At 41.9% G+C, this 22314-nt stretch overlaps 1 protein-coding gene across 1 annotated transcript; it reads right to left on the bottom strand.

The window, feature by feature from the left end:
* Positions 1–7070: 7070 nt before the first annotated feature.
* Positions 7071–14674, bottom strand: LOC132532326 (serpin B3-like). Its single transcript, XM_060170724.1, has 8 exons — positions 14522–14674; positions 13589–13778; positions 12915–12974; positions 11407–11535; positions 10975–11092; positions 9720–9862; positions 9264–9419; positions 7071–7682 (listed from the first exon to the last, which is right to left on the bottom strand). Exons 1-8 carry the CDS (start codon positions 14620–14622, stop codon positions 7272–7274), a joined length of 1308 nt encoding a protein of 435 aa, XP_060026707.1. The 5' UTR covers positions 14623–14674; the 3' UTR covers positions 7071–7271.
* Positions 14675–22314: the final 7640 nt, after the last annotated feature.

The following is a 22314-nucleotide window of genomic DNA, read 5'->3' as shown; positions in this document are numbered from 1 at the left end:
GGAGGGGATATGGGGACATGTGTATGCATATGGCTGAATTCTCTTTGTGGTGCAAGAGAAACTATCACGGTATGGTGAAGCAATTATACTCCAATAAAGATGTATTAAAAAAAAAAGAATACAATTGCCCTAAAGAAAATGGAAATGTTTAACTCCCATGTAATCTGTTAGGTATGAACCACAGGGCGATTAGCCCTGGGCCTGTTGATGATGACCAAAGGTGAGTGGATAGGGGAATGGATACACCCAGACCTGTGCACTCAGTGGTTTTGGAGGATAACAGATCAGTGGGCAACATCACGTGTAAAATTGAATTGATCAAATAGAGAAGGGAAAGAAAGTAAATGAAGAACACCAGGCCCGGAGTCAGGAAGTTAAGAGTTTCTATCCCAGGTCCGCCCTGACCTAACTGTGACCTTAGGGAAGGCGGTTAATGTCTTTGGAATTTTGGGTTTTTTATTGCTTAAATGAAGAGCATTGTATAAATGATCTCTAATATCACTTCTAACATTATATTTGGTGAGTACTTCTAATGAAATCATCCACTATCTAATTACGTGGAAAATAATTAATCCAGGGAACTAAGGTCAACCACTTTAGCAATAAAAACAAATTTTGTTCATGTCCATTTCTAAATCCTCCTCCTATGTGGCAACTTTAGGGTCAGACAAACTGAATAAAAATCTGGGCTTTGGGAAGGGCTATGGGGCCTTGGGTAGTTTTGTTCATCTCTCTAACCTTCAGTTTCTTCATTTTAAAAAATGGGTTTTAGAAGTTTCTATTGTATTGAGTTGTTTGAGGATAAACAGACTCCGCGCTTATTAAAGGATCTGGAACACGGTATGCCTCCAACTCCAACTGATATTTGCTGCTCTTTTCTTCATCTTTGACATCAGCATGACCACCATCACCACCACCATCATCATCATCATCAACAGCTTAGAAACCAAATCATAGCAACCATATTAGAACCTGCGCTGTCGTTGATCAGTCCTAAGACATTAGTGGATTTCAGGTAGAGACGCGTTCCTCTCTCTGCTTGATTTGTATCTCCAAGTCAGTATTTGCAGGTGAGTGATCCGGGACAGCAATGTGCGCATTAAACCCATGGAGGGTGTTCAAAAGTGCTGGCTCGTGAATCTTACATGGATAAATCCCTTGGGTTTTGAAAATATTCACATGTGATCCATTATTTGTGATGCATTCTGCATCTCCAAGCAGTTTTTATCTCATTGCCACACCCAAAGCCTCTCCCTACAGCAGGTGTTGGCAGAATAACCAGTTCTAAAATTGACATACGTCCAAGCTGTCTTTTTATGCCCCCATCTGGGTGTCAGCAGAAGGCCCCAGGACCTCTGAGCACTTATTTAGCCGCCGCTTCTTCATCTATATGATAGGAATACTGGCATATAATTAAATGTGGTTAAATATATGTGAATAAATTGAGCTGGTAAGAAGGGGGTTGTTCTTAAAAACATATTTAATTAAGAGCTGTTTTTCACTCAAATACTTCTAGAGGCAACAATAACCATGTGTGTTTTGTATAATTCTCTTCTTCTCCCTCCTTCTCTGAATACTTGATGAGGCAGAATTTATATAAAACAAAAGTGACACGTTGGGAGTGTACACATCAGTGACTCTTCACAAATCTAAACACCCATATAGCCACCACTCAGTCAGATTATAGAGCATTCATCTCAACTAGAAGTTTCCCTTGGACTCTTTTGCAATCAATTTCCTCCCTGATTCCAGCCCTGGGAAAGCACTAATCAGCTCTCTGTCAGGTGGGACTCCTGACATACATGTAGAATTATCCAATGGGGACTCTTTCTGTCCAGCTTCTCTCCCACAGCACAGTGTTGAGAAGTTTCATCTGTGGCTCTGCAAGAATCAGTATTTTCTTCCTTTTTATGGCTGAGTCCTGTTTCATTGTTTATCCATTTACTTGCTGATGCCAATTTGAGTTTTTTCCAGTTTGGGGCCATTATTAATAAAGCTGCTTTGAACATTGGTACACAAGTACTTTTGTAAACACCTGTTTTCAGTTCTCTTGGGTGGATATCAAGGAGTGGCACTGCTGTACCATATGTTGAGTAAACGTTTGATTTTTATAAGAAATTACCAAACTGATTTCAGAAGTGGTTACACCTTCTTGTATTCTCACCAGCAGTGTATGAGAGTTTTCATTGCTTCACATTCTCTCCAAAATTTGATATGGCCAGTTCTCTACTTTAATAGATGTGAAATGGTACCCTGTGGGGAGGAACTTTGATAGCAGGTAAACATCCATTCAGTATAAAACTTTTAATTTAGTCATCTATTTATTTTGTATCAGTATGGCCTCATTGTATTCTGTTTAATTCAATGCATTATAATCTATTACTTTAAAAATAAAGATACAGGGGCTTCCCTGGTGGCGCAGTGGTTGAGGGTCCGCCTGCCGATGCAGGGGACGCGGGTTCGTGCCCCGGTCCGGGAGGATCCCACATGCCGCGGAGCGGCTGGGCCCGTGAGCCATGGCCGCTGAGCCTGCGCGTCCGGAGCCTGTGCTCCGCAACGGGAGAGGCCACAACAGTGAGAGGCCCGCGTACCGCAAAAAAGAAAGAAAGAAAGAAAGAAAGATACAGGTGTTGAATTTCCCTTCAATTTCTCTTACATGTGGCCACTAGGCAAGGCAGTAGGTTCTCTGCCTTCTAGTTGGCCTAGAATATAGGCAAAGCTTTTCAGATCTCATAGATAGATGTCTACCATGCCCTCTACCTGATATGATTCAAATGCCTATGAGCCTTTGTCTTACTTGCTTGCATTTATAAAGTTCCTTTGGAAAACCCAACTAAAATTACAAGTAGTTGAAAGGTGTGGTCTAAAGGCATTCTAACCAACAATTCTTCAAACGCCCCCCCTCCAAAAAAATCCAAACAACTATACCAGTTTCAAGTTCATTGAATCATTAGAAATTAATTCAGACATGTGATGGCACTCTGATCTTATTTATTACCTACAATTTTCCATTTTAATGTACAGGAAAAATCCCAGGTCCTGGGCCAAATTTTGATCCTCTCATATTTCTCAGAAACTCATTCCCATCATTTCTTTGCTTCAACCTCATTAAGTGCCCCAATGCTTCCCTGTTCATCAAGGCAACGGCCCCCTGCCCTGCCTTCCCTTCCCACCCGTTCACTGCACCGCTTACTCATGTGACCCACTCTCTGGCCAGTCTGTCAATTCCCTTGACCACGTCTCACACTTAATGGTGAAACATCTACTTCCTCTGCTGTGTTCCTGGGTTGCTAAGTTTGGCTGAGGAAAATTTTAACTTTGCTCACATCCTCCAAAATTCATGGTTTATGAAATCAGCTGGGATGAAGTACTGACTGGGAAGGATTTGGAATGAGTACAGTCCCCTAAGAAAAGCTATGTTTAGAAAATAAAAATTGTCCATACCTGACCTTTATATATTGATGTACTTCAAGGTCAGTTCTTGGCCCTCCTTTCTTATCACTTGACACCCTCTCCCTAGGGTCTCATTCCTGCCTTTAGCTACCTGTTTAAAAAAAAACAAAACAGAATTTTAGGGTTACTGAATAAATATAGTAAACTTTTGTTTTCTTTTTTTCATTTTTTATTTGTGGCTGCGTGGCATGCAGGGTCTTATTTCCCTGACCAGGGATCAAACCCATTCCCCCTGCAGTGGAAGCACGGAATCCTAACCACTGGACCACCAGGGAAGTCCCCCTGGGACTGGGAAATTTTCTGTTGAGCATGTAGGGAAGAACAAATTATTTTACTATTTTTTTTTTAAGCAACAAAAGTCTCAGGAAGAGCTTTTACATCCTCCCCCTTAACTGCTAAAAGCATTTAGATAGGGGGCCAATCCCAGGAAGAGAGCTATAGTGAGAGTCAAGTACAATGAATATGAGTCAGGTATGGTAGACAGGGGTGGGACGTGAGGGGAAAGAAGGCCCTTTTTTTTTTTTTTTTACATCTTTATTGGAGTATAATTGCTTTACAATGGTGGGTTAGTTTCTGCTGTATAACAAAGTGAATCAGCTATATGTATACATATATCCCCATGTCCCTGCCCTCCCACCCTCCCTATCCCACCCCTCTAGGTGGTCACAAAGCACCGAGCTGATCTCCCTGTGCTATGCGGCTGCTTCCCACTAGCTATCTATTTGACAATTAGTAGTGTATATATGTCCATGCCACTCTCTCACTTCGTCCCAGTTTACCCTTTCCCCTCCCCGTATCCTCAAGTCCATTCTCTAGTAGGTCTGTGTCTTTATTCCCGTCTTACCCCTAGGTTCTTCATGACATTTTTTTTCTTAAATTCCATATATATGTGTTAGCATACGGTATTTGTCTTTCTCTTTCTGACTTACTTCACTCTGTATGACAGACTCTAGGTCTATCCACCTCATTACAAATAGCTCAATTTCGTTTCTTTTTATGGCTGAGTAATATTCCATTGTATATATGTTCACATCTTCTTTATCCATTCATCCGATGATGAACACTTTGGTTGTTTCCATCTCCTGGTTATTGTAAATAGAGCTGCAATGAACATTTTGGTACATGACTCTTTTTGAATTATGGTTTTCTCAGGGTATATGCCCAGTAGTGGGATTGCTGGGTCATATGGTAGTTCTATTTGTAGTTTTTTATGGAACTTCCATACTGTTCTCCACAGTGGCTGTATCAATTTACATTCCCACCAACAGTGCAAGAGGGTTCCCTTTTAGCAAGGCCCTTTTGATCAAAGCCTTCTCTGTGTCCCATTGTCTGTGCATAGCATGGCAAACTTTTGTTTACCAAGCATTTGTTTTTCCCTATCTTCCTGTAAATCTTTCCCTCCCCTTTGAAGTCCCAGCCCCCTACATGCTTTTCCTTCTCTCAGATGCCATATAAGCCTCAATTGACTAATTTGTCCTCGAGTCTCATTTTTCCTATGGGGTCCCCATAAGTATGTAATTATATTGGATTTTCTCCTGCTAAGCTGTCTCTGTCAACTTAATTCTTAGAACAGTCAGAAGAACATAGAGTGTAGAGGAAAGTATTTTCCTTCCCCAACAAGCATAACAAATTTCAAGCTCCAGATCGTGTCCTGCAGATGAGCTCAAGACTCATGGGTTCAAGTGCTTACTAGACAACTCCATTTGCATGTCTCAAAAGGAATTTTACAAAGTGCAAACTCAAGCCGAGGATCATCTCTTCTCTCCAAAACGAAATCTTCTTCCATCCAACCAGTTGGTTAGGCCAGAAACTTCATCATAGGTCTCGGGTTCTATCTCTCATTTCTGCCATATATAATGTGTTACCAAAATTCTATGAATTTTAGTTCCTAAACAATTATCACACGTAACTATCTGTGAGGGAGGAAGAAACTTTATTCCACCGCACACGGGAGAGACCCAGGAAGACTGAGAAACTTGACAAAATGGCCCCAAACCTCACCTTAAAGACCATCTTCAGAGAAGACAAAAGAGGATGTTGGGTGTAGTGGTTTGGGACTTCAAAAATGCAGCTGACATGGAGATGGAAAAGCAAATGTTTGGTAACATGTTTGCTGGGCCAGGCAGATACTGTGGGCACAGAGGGGACTGATCTCCAGGCCCTGCCGAGCTTCCCCACCACCTCTCGCCCATATTCTCTGCAGGTACCTCTGGTGATAGCTCTGTTGTGGGAACAGGCCCTTGATCTAAACTCTTTAGGCAGCTAAGTGGGAGATAAAAAGAAAGACTTCCTGGGTCTTCCTGGGTCCTCTGTTTCTTAAAAATTATTAGCCTAAATTAATCCTCACGCCAAAAGGATACATTTTGGAGTGGCAAATTTTACTCCACAAATATTTATCTCAGTTCCACTCTTGACATTCTAATGGTTTACTAGTAATTTCACTATATCCATGCTGTTCTTTCCTCTCACCCATTTACATCATAATAACCAGATACATATTTTAAAGTGGCAGATATGATCTCTATCCCCCTTTGGAAAACAAACAAAACCTGAAATGAAGCAGGACCCTATGGTCCTTCCCCCCATGTCCTCAGCCTGCTTTTTGTCTGTGGAAATAACTTTAGCCAAAGAATAAGTTTAATTAGAGAAGTGAGAACATGCAGAAACAAAGGAAAACAAAGGAGATCCAATGATAGTAATTTAGTCATTAAGCAAAGTCAAGGACTTTTATTTCCTTCTCAAGGGCTGTAGATAATATTCTGAGCCGTATCCTGTGAGCTGTATTATAGATACTGAAACCCACACCGGGTGGAAGAAGTTAACTACATGGTGACCGGACTGTAGCCATGACACGAGCTGCCACAATTCTGAGAACCTCAAGGAAATGGGAAAAAACCAACCCTGGAACTGAAGACTAACTGTACTTAAAACAATCAAGATGACACAGGTCAGACCACCTCATGACCAGTTTCACGGTGACTGTCAGAGCTGCCTGTCATCAGAGCTGTTTCTGCATGGAGCCCCTCCCTCTGGGTATAAAAGCTCTTGCCCCCTGATTGTCAGGGCGGGAGTCGGCCTTTGGACAGGGGTCTGCCCTCCCCCCTGGTTGCCAGCGTCCAAATTGAAGCAAACTTTCTTTTCCACCAACCTGGCCTCTTTATTGGATTTTGAGCAGTGAGCAGCCGGGCCCCACTTTCGTTACAAACCTACAATGTCTTTTCATTTCTTTAGAGATAAAACACAAAGTTCCTAACATGGACTCAAAGCCTTTCATGCTCTGGTACCAGTCTACCTCTTCAGCCTCATCATGCTCTACACTTGTTTTGAATTTTTCTTTTTATAAATTATTATATTTCCGAATTCTCTCTCCTATGTGTGGCAGGCCACTTGCACTTTGTTGAAAAGAAAGAAAGCAAAAAAGGAAAAGCAACAAGTAGTATGAATAAGTACTGTATTATTGATAATGTGTTTTATAAGAGGAAAACTTTTTGGCATGTAAGCGTTCCACAGATCACTTAAATTCAAATAAATGTGGGTGTCTAGGTGAGTAGGTTTGAATAGTAGATACGATGTTCGAAACAGCAGCTATGTTATTTCAAATTCAGGTGAAGATAGAGTGTTGAAATATCCTTTTATTATATCTTGAACATTTTGTCCACATGGGAGTTACCATGGGGAGATACAGTAGGTTTAGTGTACATGCTTAGTGATGATTATGAGTTTGGAAAGGGAAATGAATCAAAGACAACCTGTTACTTCCAGCAATCAAGGCTCAGGAACAGTTCTGTGAATGTGCCCCGAGTGTAGCCGCTGGCTAATCACATCTCAGGGGAAGAGACTCTACCATAGAAGAGGAGGCTGTTGGTCTTGTTGTGCTTGATGAGGAACAGGAAAGGGTGGTCACAGTGGAAATTGTCTGCCTCTATTGCTAGTTTTCGAACCATTACTATTCCAGTCTCAGCTGCAGCCTCTGTACCCTCCTCATTCACCTCCACGAAGGACTTGTGGAAGACTTCCGACACCATCAGCTCTCGTTCACTGCTCATGCCTGAGAAGTCGGCTTTCTCCTTATTGAAGGCGTCCACCATCCCCAGGGCTCTCAGCATGGGCTTGAGGTCATAGGTCTCCTCCACTTTGAACCGAGGTAGGTATAACTCCATTGCACGCTCTTTCATATTCTGTGGGCTCGTCCACTCTATTAACTTCTCAGCAGTGAGCTGATCTTCAAGCTATAACAATGAAAAAGGGAACAACTGGCAAGATTGTCAGTGGACACGGAGCCCCCCTTAACGTTGGATTGAAACGTGGAAGTCCTTTAACAGTAAAAACATAAATACAGGAGATTCAGTTGATAGGGTTTTATCTGAGGAGGTAAAAATAACAGAGTCCTGAATGTATATTATATAATCAAATAAATGTTCTTATATTTTCATGACTTTGCTATTTTTATGTATATATGTACACATTAATAATATATGCATATATATAAATATCTATACAAATGGATATATATATATGCACACATATATGAAACAGAATGGTTAAATAAAATTATTTGTAGAAGATGAGCTATCTACTTCTTAGGCTCGTTCTCTATTTCGTGCTTCACTTTCAAATAACCTCTTGTCAATGTTCTTTTGTCCATAAATTTTTACATAGTGCATTTACAGCATATAGCCTACTTTTATTCCTTTTTCTTGCTTCATTTATTTGTAAACTTTTCCTGTATAGATATATGTTTCTCTAATCAAGTTTACATTGTTACATAATACTACCAATAAATGATATTGATATTGATATTCAGTATATATATCTTTACTTAATATCTTTTAAGCATTCACTGCATGTCAGTCCCTAACCTAACCTAAGGTAATACAAACATGTATTTTTCCTCATTTAAAATTTTTCATTATTTTGAGCCACTTCTGTCCAAAAGCTTTTCCCTTGTTTAGACTTGTTGTTATAGGATAAAATCCTAGGACTGAGATTCCCAATGTCATTGATAATGGGGAATTTAGAGCTGAAGCAGAAATATTCTGATGACTCTTCACATTTATTGCCATATTGCTTTCCCTAAGGATTTCCAGTTTCCAGTGTTACGAGATATGTATTTTGAGTGTGGCGAGTTTACTGCCGCTTCCGCATCATCATCGACTATTATAGTAACGGCTTATGGCCTTTTATGCCAGATATTGTTATTGATATTTTTACATATTAACTTTATTATAACTATGCTAACAGGAAAATTCTCTAATCCCCCCCTTTTTTGAACTCTTAGCAATGAGGCTCTGAATGAGCCTTTGGTCCATTCTGAGCACTTAGGGACCAAATACTTCAAAATTTAAAAGTGGGCATCAAGATAAAGCTATTTGTCCACCGTCTACAAAAGCACTGTGAATTAGTGGGCAATATGTAACCGCTTTGTCTTTTTAATTTCCTTATTTTACTTGTGAGTGAACTTGCAAATATTTCTATGTGTCCCCTATGTATGAGTGTTAATCTCCTTGTCTTCAAATGAGTGGACTGGAATATATCAGAGGTTCGTATGGTTGCAAAATAGTTATGTGTGTATCTAGGTATATATTTTTTGTGAACTGACATTCCCTAGTTTCATCAGAATAGTAATGTGACCTGTGATGTACAGAAACACTATTCGTGTCATATCGTGACACCTAAGGTATCGGTTTTATTGTTTGGTTGTGTGCTTGAGCTGTGCCAGCCACTAGCACCAGTCTGTGAGCAGCCCACAGAGCAGTGTCTCACTAGGAATTTAAGCAATAGTAGGCAGCATTGGGGGTGTCAGCTTTTACCTGCTGCAGACCATCCACGTCATTGGGCAGCAGCAGAAACATGCTTAGCTCTTGGCCTTTGTACGGTATTTCCAGGATCTTGACTTGCATGTCCTCCAGTGACGTGAAATTGAAAAGGTCGGTTTGTTTCATCATCTGCACAGGTTTGCTTGTATCCTGCAATAAAGTCATGTGGCAAAAAAATGCGAAGTGAGCATAAGTCAAAAAGAAAGGTAATATTATCGTGATACCAAATACATCCTCCTTCTAAGAGATGATCTCGGAAATCTGTGAATTAGAGACAAGAGTTTCTTCAAGGAATCCCAACTAAATAAAGTTAAAAAAAAAAAGACAAGAAAATAAACCTTGACAAATTCTATCTTCTACCCACAGCAGCTCTATATTAATCAATAGATATTTACATTTCACACTGAATGTGTAGCATGTTATGTGATATACATAATTTATAGACAATACCTTGTTCAGCGAAAATTGTTCCTCCCCAGTATTTTCTTTCTTAAATTCCTTGTGCCACTTCCCTTTGAAATAGACTGCGTTCACCAGAACCAGAACAGTCGATCCATCAACAGAGTCTCTGGGAAAGAGATCCTTGATTTTTTCTGCAAAGAATGAAAATCAAAGGTTTGTCATGAAAGGCACAAGTGGTTTGTCTGGAAGATGCTTTGAAAGTTACAAGTGACGATTAAATATTCACACAAATCACCACATTAGGGACTCTGTGCCCAATTGTTCACAAGGTGAAGCTTTCCTCACGGCGCCAGCCTGATGGAGTCGCCCTCATGCAGACACCCCTTCTTCTGACTGGGAACGTGTTTGGTCTCTGGGGTGACATCAGTCATCTCACACTGAATTCTGATGGACTGATTTCAGCTGATCTTTCCACTGGTCAGTTTTCTCCCTCCCTCCCTACCACCCTCTCTGTCCCCTCAATTACTACCACCCTCCCCTGTTACCTCCATCCTTCCTTCTATTCTTCTTTTCTTCTTCACTTTCTTCTTTGCTTTCTATTTTTTGAAACTTGAACTCACCACTCAGAGGGAATGGGCCTGAATGTTCTTTAGGACAAATGACATGAACGCTAGAATCGAAAACATGGACTCAGACACCATGTCCCGGGGTGTCTTTGTCTTCATTTGCCATGTTGAGTTGCTGTAGGTTTGGCCTGTATTTAGGACGGGAGGTAGGATATTATTCATAGAATGGAGACATCATCCAGCCGCCTTCCGTGGTTGGAGAGGACGACTGTGGCCATCCCTGCAGGATGCGGGGATGGGGAAGTGGTCAGGCAGCTCCTGCTGCAAGTGGCAAGAAGGGTGGTTGGCAGGAGAGTGGCTCGTCTCCCAGTTAACAAAGGATAAGGGAACCCTTTTAATATTATCTCTTAGGGATCATAATCCAGACGTTAAGCCTCTAATTTAAAGAAAAAATGCGAATCAACCTGAAGTTTGAGCAGAGAGTTGGGATCCATAGAGATACTGTCATGCACAGACTCAGCTGAGTTTCCAGGTAGCTGGTCCTGGGATCCCTCCCGGGCTCCCCTTGTTTCTCTCCACACTGACGTGGACCATTCCACCCTCTGCAGTGCCCGCCTCCATCCCCTGCAATCTCATCTCACCCCGGCTCCTGGCACCCCATGCAGTGTCCAGCACAGCGCTCACACACAGCGGGGAATCTACAGTGATTTTGAAGGAGTGACTCTCCCATAACCTACTATTAGTTTGGCTTTCCACCCAGGAATTAATCATCTTCCGACTTTCTTCTGCAGCATTGACAAAATCAGCAGATTCCACACTGGCTAGGTAAAATTTCTCAACATTATCCATGTATGCCTATGACATGGGCAGGAAGAAAGGAGGGATTAAGAGTAATTTGTCAGTAACTATGTAGGTATTCCCAGATTAAACTGTGTTCAGTAATGACCAAACAGAGTACCTGAAACAATCCTTACGCCCACTTCCCGGGTGGGCTGTCAGGCTCTGGGACACTCTAGTGGGGGGCGTCGCGGGGCAGGAGCTGAATGCCCCCAGGGCAAATGCTCCCCATGTGGGTCAGCCAGGCTCCTCTGCCTCCCCCTCCCCCATTAGGAGATGGGATCAGTGGACCCAGGATGCAGACCAAAGGTGTGACAGGTCATGAAACTTACCTGAAGAAACAGAACAGTCTTTTCTCCATAGAGCCTGTTGGCTACGTTCAGCTCATAGGCATCAGTGGGTTTCTTAAACTCAGTCAGAAGCTTTTGAAATTGATGATGAATATTTCCTGGCCTTTCAACCTTCAAACACCAGAAAGTGAGCTCATTAGACTCTCATTGTATGTAAACACTACACCCCCATAGGTCTGTGAGCTCTGTTCCTAGAGTTTGGTATCCCCAGGGATGACATTTGTTGCTATCTCCCCATATATGGTGTATTTTACCAGAAATACCCTTCATAATCCTTACATTCCATCTTCCAGGTAATTCTTCCTCCTTCTCTAACACACTCCAGCCTTTTCTCTTTCGAACTAGAGATGCAGCACCATTCCACTATTGGATTGTGTTTTAATTGTCTCAAATGTTTAGGGACCAGCTAAAACTTAAACTCCTTGAGAGCCAGAGCCATAGTGCATCTCTAACAGTCATCGACTGTATGAGAACATGAAATTTGTATATTGCCCTATGTTATGACATGGAGCCCTGTTTTACTCCTTGGAGAGATTACTTTCTAAGACCCCTTGACTGTGCTCTTTGGCTGTTTGCTATGCCAGTCACTCTGAAGTAGGAGCAGTGTGTCTCTGGTACGCTGCCAACAGCTGCACATCAGCATCTCTAAGTCTTTAGTTCAACTGACACGAAAACAAGAGAGTTCAGAGAACTAAGAAACTTCTCCAAGGAGACAGAGCCAATTTTTCAACTCACGCTTATCTCAACCAGAACCTTCCACTTGCTAACTAAGAGTTTTGGACTATTTAGGCTACCAACCATAATTCTCACTCCATCATTTTCCAAAATATAGTTGATCATATGCTTATTGCTCTTAATCTAATTTAGGGGTTAATTAAAATCATATAATTTTAGCAACATATTGTGATTACTATAGTTATTATTATTCTATAATAATAATAATACATAACGTTTATGGGGGTTTCTGTCATCCAGGCACTCTTGTCCTGTTTTACATGTAGTTGCATGTCTTGTAGCAGACGTTTTATTGCTCCTGGTTAATTTGTATGACGTCAAATTGTGGCTCAGAGCAGTTGTATTTTGCCACGTTCTCCCTTCCTGAACAGAAGAGCACAATTTGAAGCTCCTGAGTTCCCTGGTGGCCTAGTGGTTAGGATTCCAGGCTTTCATTCCCGTGGCCTGTGTTCAAGCCCTGGCTGGGGAAGTGAGATCCTGTCAGCTGCATGGCATGGCAAAAAAAACATTCTTCAGTTTGAAGCTCCTTTGGGTTTCAGAACCCCTGCTCTTAAGAACATGCTACTCTTCTTTCAAGAAAACAAATATATAAAATAAATAAGTACATAAGATGATATGAGAAACAACTCTGTCCAATCTATTTTGCTTAAGATGTCCCCCAAAAACTGGCTTTTCCCTGTTTATCTGAAAGTCCCAGTTTAAACTCCGACCCTCTTGGATATGTGACGTCCTAGATCCAATGCTCTGTGACTCACGGGATCTTTTGCAGCTCCTCCTCCTTCTGTGTTCTCTGCGATTGCATTCGCGTGCAGGACCTGGAGGAGATGGGGAGTGAGACAAGGAGACTTTGGAGATCTATGTACCCCAGAGTAAATAGAAAAGAAAGAAAAGAAGGAAGGAAGAAAGAAAGAAAGAAGGAAGGAAAGACAGAATCAAAACAAAATGCCAAATCAAAAAAAAGAAAAACCCAAAAAGAAAGAAAGAAAAAGAACAAAGAAATGTTCCGTGCAAGCACTGGCTCCTTGAAAAACACAACCTGCGTGTGAAAAACACAAAGCTGGTTGATCACCAGCCAGTTCAAAGAATCCTGATTCATTTTTCGTTCATTGCTGAGCAAACATGTAAAGATGTCTCCCATGGATTTTAGTCAACGCACCACTTCTACCTGAACTCTACCATTTAAAGCCTCACCCGTGGTCACTGGGCAGTTGTAGGGTTCATCCCAGCTCCCAAAGGAAGTCTAGGCACAGGGAAGAGATGGGGCGGAGAGCTGGGGGAGAGCATATGCTCCCACAGCTCTGTGCCCGCCCAGTCCGGGGGAGGTTTGCAGCTTCCTGTGCTACCCCTGGGGACAGCCAGGTCTGTGATCATCTGCACAGAAGCCACCAGGGAAACCAGGACAAACTGGTAAATGTAAATGTAAACGTACCTTCTGGATTTCTGATGCGGTGTCTCCTCGGGCCCCCAAGGAAGTCATGGCTAAGGCAGACATGATACTCAAAGGGGAATAGAAGATATTTTCCTTCTCTAATTGTCTGATCTGTTGGAACAGGTCCACTGCAAAGTGGATGATTCCTTCCCCGAGTGAACTCATGGTGGCTTGATGTAGTCTGGAACTCCTGCAGAAGCATCAAATTTATTTTATAATGAGTTTACTGAAAGGGAGGTTAGTCTGTAATAAAATTTTCATAAAAAATGCCTTATATGTGGGTTGTGGGATTCTGAAATCTATAGCTTCCTTCCTTTTACTTTTAAAGCTTTTTTCAGTGTACATGTATACACTTCATAATTAGAAGACTATCGAAATAGTATTTAAAGAAAACTTTTGTGGGGACTTCCCTGGCAGTGTGGTTAAGACTGTGCACTTCCCATGCAGGATGGCGCAGGTTCGATCCCTGGTCAAGGAACTAAGATCCCACATGCCGTGTGGTGTGGCAAAAAAAAAAAAAATAGGAAAAGAAAACTTTTGTGAAAACTAATAGAATATCTTTATCTTTTCTTCCTTACTGGCTGTACTAAGACTGGGTAGAAAATGCATTATAACAGATCAAAGACAAAGATTGATGTGTAACATCCCACCATCTCTCATGAGGCACCTCTATGCCTTTTTCTTGAGGGATCTGTGGGTACTGGACATCCTACCCTCCCAAACACACTTCCTCCTAAGGGAGCATTTGGTTTTTGGAAATAAATAAATTACCTAAAGATTAAAGGAAATGAAAAATTGTTTTACTTTTGTCCTGGCTAAAGAATAAAATACAATCAGACAAAACAAATTAGATAAATGATGTAACACACATCATTGTCATTATTTTCAGGAAGCATTCACGTAGTGAAAAGCAGAGCTGCTGGAAGCACTTACCTGTGAGCCTGAAGGAAGCAGAGGTGGGCAGACAGACTGTGAGCTGATGTGCCACGAATCGTCAGGTCTGGACTATATACCTCTCTCTTGCTGCCTCCCATCCTTCACAGCAGCTGGTATTTCAAGTAAAGCAGCTTCTGATTTCTTCACCAGGCTACTCATCAGCTTCATGAGCACGAAGCCTCTATGAGTAAACGTAAGATTATTGTTTTATTCTCGTGCGTCCTTTTCACCTGCAGAAGAAATTGTGATCTGTGATCACTGGCTCATATGAAATGCATGTAGGTGCCTTTCTAGCGCCAAGGAGAATAAAGTTAAATTCTAACTTCTTCACGTGCCCTGAGCTACTGCGCCCCACCGGAAATAACCCTTAGAATATCTTTCTTGTCTTACAATGTTGAATTGTCTTTAAGACCACTTCTAACACCAACAATTAAAAAGCTGACATTTTCTAGTTTATGTTCTGAAAGGGCTTCTCCAACCCGACCATTTCCTTAAGAATTATTCTGTATAACCAGGAAAATAGTTCCAATTCTCAGCTTAAGAGATACTGGTGAAGTGTCTCAGCAGTAGGTGCAGAACAGGCATCATTTGCCTTCCCTTAAAGGCTGGACCTTGGCTGTGGTCCCCCCTGTGACCCCCATGCCCCTTGCAGCCAATCCCAGATGGCCAATGACTTCTAAGGTCAGTGGGAAGCTCATTTCCCTGCAGTGTAATCAGCTCTCAGTGAGAAGGACAATGGATCCAAACAAGGGCCATTTTGGTGGCAGTATTCCAATTTTTTGTACAAAGATGTATCAGAAAAATAAACTGTTTGAACTCTAGAATTATGACATTTCTTGGTTAGCCTGCTATTCGTTACGCCATCTTCAAATTCGTGGTCTTGAAAACAGTGTCAAATGCCTGTGAGAAAAAAGCAGGAAAAAGAGTTCTTTTGAACGCCATGGTTAAGTCTCTTATCACTGGAGCTGTACTCTCTTCAGGGGCATGGCATTCTCATAGCAGAATAATATTAAAAACTGTTGACTTTTACTGAGGGGGGTATGTATTCACTCATTTCCCTCTTTAACACCTTATTCAGGCAGATCCCTTTGTTTTCCCCATTTCACCGATGACAGAAATGAGGCACAGAGTGGCTGAACAGAAGCCCAGGTTTCTAAGTTAGTGAACTGCACAGGTGAGGTATCCAGGCAGGTAGCTGGTTCAGGAAGCTGTGTGTGTATCCACTCCCCACAGGGTAGTCTGTGGACAGACTCTGTTCTTTTAGTGACATAACTCCTTGTGTTTAAATGAAAAGAACCTGTTTCTTCTGAACTTTCAAAAGAGATAATGTCCTCCCACAAAATGTGAGGTGGTGGGAATGGGTCCTCCAAATGCTCCTGTGTGGGCCCCTCAGTCACTAGGAGGGAAGGCTAGGGTTCAGACACTCTTTTAGGGCTCCATCCAGAGACCACCAGGAGCTTTGAGTGGGGAATGGGATTGGGGTGTTTTCCTCTGTGGGTGTGACTGAGAGAGTGTCAAATTGTGCTCACCTTCCATTCCCTCACACTGCTCTATCCAGCTGGAATTTAGTAGAAATGAATCACTTTGAGAGGGGAAAAGAAGATGGAGAAAAGAAAGTGTTTTTCTCCAGAGGACACTGTTCCCTGTGGCATGGCTGTCAGGGGGGAGATGCATTTCCAGGGTATCTAGCCCAATATCTCCCCTACCACCGGTGTGGGATGTTTGTACTGTGGACCAACGTTCCGACAGAGATATCACTCACATACAGTCAGCCCTCCACATCCATGGGTTCTGCACCAACAGAGTCAGTCAACCAGATGGAAAATATTTGGAAAAGATTCCAGAAAGTTCCAAAAAACACTCCTTAAATTTGCCCCACACCAGCTACTATTTTACTTTGTATCTATGACTCTTTACGTAGCCTCAACATTGTACTAGGTATTATAAGAAATCGAGAGATGATTTAAAGTGTAGAGAGAATGTATGTAGGTTATGTGCCATTTTATATAAGGTACTTGAGCATTCCTGTATGTGGGAATCCTTGGGGTGTCCTTGAATCAGTCCCCCGTAGATCCCAAGAAATGTCTGTAGTGTAAGTTTCATCTTTTAAAGTGTATAAGTCATTGGTTTTTAGGCCAGTGACAAAGTTGCGCAACCATCACCATGATCTTTTCCAGAATAATTTCATTTCTCCCCAGGGAAGCTCCCTACATAATTCTTTCTTCCCCCCGGTGTTTGGAAACCACTAAAATCTACTTCTTGTTTCTATGGATTTGTTTATTCTGTATATTTCATATAAATGGGATTGCACAGAATGTGGCCTTTTCTGTCAGGCTCCTCTCACTCAGTATAATATTCTCAAGGTTCATCCATGTTGTAGTATAAAATGGCACATTTCTTTATATGACTATATTATGCACCATTGTATGAAATATCACTTTTAAAAAAATCCATTCATGGGTGGATGTACATTTGGGTTTGGTGTACTATTGTGAATAATGCCGACGTGAACTCTCATGCAGAAATTTCAGTGTGGACGTGTGTTTTAATTTATCAGGCATTTACCTACGAGTGAAACCCTGGGTCAATGGCAAGTCTATGTTTGATTTAGAAGAACTGCCAGACTGCCTTCCCCAGAAGCTGCACCATTTATATTCCCACCAGACTATGTTGGCAGCACGTGTGTATGCAGTTCTGCTTCTCTGCACGTCTCCAGCACTTGTTACTGTCCTTGGTCCTTTTTAACACCTGCCAGGAACAGAGTCTGTAGTCTCAGCACGTCGCTCATTCACAGGAAGATTCACCTGCAACAAGGTCCCAGAAGCACAGTAGATGGAGACGCGAGGTGAAGGGAAGAGGAGATCTGTGTTTCTCAACCTGAAAGATGATTCTGCTTGATCCCCCAGCCCCCAGCACTGCTGCTCTTAGGGCTCCGCTGTCGATATGTGTGCAGTGACCCCTGAGTGATACTGTAGGTCAAAGATCCCCGAGCTGAGACCGGGTGGGGCTGAGTGAGGACATAGGAGTGAAGTCCAGAAATAGAAGGAAACGGGAAGAGAAAAGATCCAGGATGAAAAATGACTAACACGAGGAATAGGAACTTCTAGTCAAGGTTGCATCACAGACCACTGTCCCAGAGAGAGTGGAGGTCCCTGGAGCAGGAACAGGATAGGTTTCTTTGGGCTAAAAGAGAAAGGGATCTGACCCCCATAGACAGAAGCAAGAAGCTCAGCCTGGGCCTGAGGAAGAAATAGGGAGACAAAGTAGGATAAATTGGTCTTCAAGGGAACTTTCAACTAGGACTAAATTCCGAGAATAAACTTTCAAGATTTTTCATGTAGAGTTTGGCTTTGAGGAAGAGACACTAACTGCCAAGGGCCAGGAGTTTGGTTAAATTTACAGAGATCTTGGGCTGCTTCAAATAGAAACCATATCATACTCTTTCCCCCGTCTTTGAAAAGTGCTCCTGGCATGGAACAGACACGGTTATGACACCCTGATGTCATTCAGTGTCGCAGAAGCCTCAGCAATTATCAGAAGATTTTGCAGGTCAGTAATTTCTAACTTATGTCTTTGGGAATTTTCTAAATATACACCAACATCATTGGTTCCAGGAATCCAGGAACCTATTAAAATTCAAGAGGCAAGCACACCTTCAGAAAACATCTTGCTATTTCTAATACCTTTATCTGTTCATTAAGAACTAGTTTCTCTGTTTTCCTAAACCTTACTTCCTTGTGAAGGGCGTGAAGACTTGTCAGCATTATTAAGTTGCAAATCCTAGGGAGCATTTTATTTCTTCTTCCTTACCAAGTATGTGCCTGTCTGCAGGCAAACTGATTAGGTGAGAGGATCCTTCAAGCATTCAACAATAGCATATCTGCCAATTACTATATTCTCTACAGATACGGACATAGATATGTACACATTGAATAACATCTGAATAGGGTTAATAAACTTGGCTTTAATTTTCTCAGAGGAGAACCAACTGCAGTGAGATATAACAAGATGTTAGTTAGGGAATTGGTCTCATACGTGGGTTTATCAAGGAAGACGGAGACAAATTCATAAAACCTCCCCCCTCCCCCCCATTCCCACGTTTCCAGTTCCATCCAAGACAGTCATCCTAATCCATGCTTTCGATCAAATCCAAGGCTGTTCCTTGTTGATCTCTTACAAATCGTCACCCTGTTTCATCTTGGCACTCCTGTTCTGCTACCCAGAAAAACGAGTTCAGGCACTCCTTTTTTGTAGGACTGTCCCTGTTCCTTCTTGCTTTACCTGAAATATGAATTTTCCCCATGACTTCCTGTTCCGTGACCTTTTCTCAGGGACAGCTCCTTACTACCCTATCTCCATACCATGACGCCAGGAAACATGGTCTTCTCTTTCTTTGATTCCCACTGCCTTTACTAGCCGTTGTCCTTTCCCTGTCCCAAAGCCTTAGTTTAAGTTCCTGGCCCTCCAGGTATTTCACCTTGTGCCCACCTACCAACTTGTATGTTACCCCTTAATATCCACTAAGTAATCTGTTGCCTCTCCACCTTTTAGGTTTTCCACTTCATCCCAACTGCTCCCAGTGTTGGGCGACTGGAAAACTTTCATTTTATTGGCAACAATTGAATTTATTCTTGTTTCATTTTACATCTCTATTCTAGTTGAATCTCCTCCTTTGTGAAAAAAAAACAAAAACTTTTTTGACCCTTAAAAAAATTAGATCCATGATGTTTAATTTCTATTTGAAGATGTTCTATATATAAAGCAATACTAAGTGTTGCTGATGCCTGTCTCTAGAGTACCAGTGGAGACAGAAAGTTCTAGAGGGAAGAAGGAATTTGATTACATGGGATATGGTGTGCTGGGGATTTTATTTTGCTTCTCCAGTTTCACCCTTCACTGGCTCAACCTCCCCTGGCCCTAGGAGGCAGAGATGTAGGGAGACATAATCCACGTCCTTCTCCTCTAGGGAACCTTGCACGTGGCCTGTGGGAGGAAGCAGGAGCAGACCCGCAGCTGGGTTAGCGCAGGGCGCTCGGTCACCCGGCTTCCTCTCAGCGAGGTTGCCAAGAGGAGGCTGCATTTCTTTACCAAAGGCCGCAGAGCTTATCGGGCGGCTTTTCTGCAGCTATGGCTACCTTCTCTGGGTTTTGGTCACCATTCCTGCCCTTGCCATGTGCGTCTAGGGGTGGCAATGTCCCCCCACTCTTGCTAGCCCTGGGGTGCTTCACCATCCTTTCTTGGTTTCTCTTAGCCCTGACCATACTTTGTATAGTCCCTTGGTGAAACTTTCCTGAATTACCCAATTGGACTGTGTCATTTGTTTTCTGCTAGAGCCTTGACTATCACGGTAAGTAAATGGCTTTGGGAAAAACATCTTGGGATGGAATTTTTGAGATCAGGTTGGTCCCATATTGAGAAGAAATGTGCTGAGAGGAGGTGGGGCACTGGTGTAAGGCACATGTAGCACCAAATTATCAGGGATGGAGGCAAGACGTGGAGTGCAGGTGTAAGACGGGTGTTGGGACGTCGGAGGCTGTGGTGCTTAGTAGCTATTGTGACAAGTTGTGGGATCAGCTGCTTTGTTATGATGGGTGTGGGGAAGTCATTCGGCAGAAATCTGAGAAACAGTTTTCATGGATCTTGACAAATAAGTCCTAAAAGACATGTATATGTTTACGGTAGTAAGATGCTTAATCTTTCTAGGTCAGGAAAATGCAATTAATACAACACAGTGAGATTAACAGCAGAAATGCTGACAGTTCTTAAAAACTAAGGATTGGTGTGATGTAGAAGAGAATTACTGATAAAATGCTGATGCAAATATTTCTTAGTACAAGTAACTTGGTAATACTAGGCAGAATGTGGTTAAGATTCAGCAATTCTCTATTTAAACATATACCTTGTATATACTCACATGCTCTGCTCAAGGAAACATGTATTGTGCATTAATTGCAGTACTGTTGGCAGTGGCAAGAAGTAGAAACAACTTAGACATTTATTAATAGAATAATAAGGGAAATAAATACCCTAATTTTGTACAATGAACTATCCTACAGCAGTGATCATAAATGAGCCAGATATTCAAGTATCAGAAAGGGTAGGTCCTCAAACATAATATCTGGAGGAGAAAAACGTACGCTGGCAAAGGAAGACTAGTTAACATTTGTGCATTGTGGATGGGAAAGATGGGAGACTGATCATTGAAATGCTATCCTGGGAATGCAGGGGACATGCGTGCTGGAGAAATGTAGAAATGTTGCTGGGTGTTACATAACACCTATTTGTGATAGATGATTAGCTTCGAGAGCCATCTGCTTCATGTGTCGTTTGTCTACAGAAACCCTGAGACACACTGACAATGTCTGTGGTTGGTCTTTCAGGCTGAGGTTTACCCAGATGAGGGCAGATTCTTCATCTGTTTCTGTATCCACTCTAGTCTAACCCCATTACACTTCTTAAAGTTTCCTGCTAAAGCCCAACAGTGATTTCCTAAGAGCTTCCTGATGGCCCCCTTTTCAGTCTTTACAGTGAATTTGCTGAATGATTTGTCAGTTGTTGACTCCTCTTCCTTGAAATCCTATCTTCAGCTCTCCTCCCCAGCTCTGACCTTCTGGGTAACATGGCCACCCTTAAGGGCAGGCTTTAGCTTTTCCTAGGGATCGACCACAGACACTCTCTCTCTATCCTACCAGCTCATCCATCCACAGCAGTAACTTCAGTCTGGGAGATCCCTAGTGCATTTCTCTCAGCTTATGACCTGTCCCTTCCTTCCCACCCAGCTCTGTGCGCCATCCTCTCTCCCATCTCCCAGCTCTAGTGTTATTCATACAGATCTTCCCTCCAATTAATTGTAATTGATACTTAACATTTGGGTTGATTGATATTTTATATTAACAAAGGTCTTATTAAATTCCTTAGTTAAAATTTTACTCTGTAACTTCCCATCTTATCAGTAAAATGACATTTCCTCCTATCTCTTCTGTTATGGGGCTCTCTTAACGCTTCAGTAGAATAAGTGTATCTTTGGAACACAGAGAGATTTTCCCCTGTGCACCAAGGCTAGCAGTAAACAGGAATAATGGGTTGTGGGTTGCTTATATTTGGATGAATGCTTCCTGAAGATTCAATTTGAATTAAGGGATGTTTACATAGTATGTTTGACCATCATATCTGTAGGCTTTTTCAGTGATCCATTCTCCCTGAAGTGGGTTCTTAGTTACTTTCTATGACTTAGTAGTGGGTTAAGTGATGGGTCTCTAACAGAGTGCTAGAAGCAGGGACATTTTTTCCTAATATTTTAACTTATTAATTTATTTAAATATTCATTCTTTTTTAGATTCTTTTCTCATATAGGTTATCACAGAGTATTGAGTAGAGTTCCCTGTGCTCTACAGTAGGTCCTCGTTGGTTATCTATCTTATATATAGTAGTGTGTGTATGTTTATCCCAAGCTCCCGATTTATCTCTCCCCCTCTGCAGGGTATCCCCTTTGGTAACCATAAGTTTGTCTTCGATGTCTGTAAGTCTGTTTCTGTTTTGTAAATAAGTACATTTGTACCATTTTTTTAAAATTAGATTCCACATTTGAGTGGAACCCTAGTTTGCCTCATCCTGTGAAGCAACCAGTTAGGCAACAGAGCAATCTTCTGACCTTCTTACCTGGGATGGTTAGAGAATCTCAGGATTCAACAATATACAGATCTTCTTGCCTGGTTCATAGCATTAAAAATAGCTGGTACCACAACCTCAGAGAAGCAGGTACTCAGATAACCACTGGCTCCAGAATCATA

The sequence above is a fragment of the Lagenorhynchus albirostris genome, chromosome 14 (genome assembly GCF_949774975.1).
Source record: "Lagenorhynchus albirostris chromosome 14, mLagAlb1.1, whole genome shotgun sequence".
In the NCBI taxonomy this organism is placed as follows: domain Eukaryota; kingdom Metazoa; phylum Chordata; class Mammalia; order Artiodactyla; family Delphinidae; genus Lagenorhynchus; species Lagenorhynchus albirostris.
Note: the sequence above shows the minus strand (reverse complement) of the source record. Positions and strands in the feature narration are given on the sequence as shown.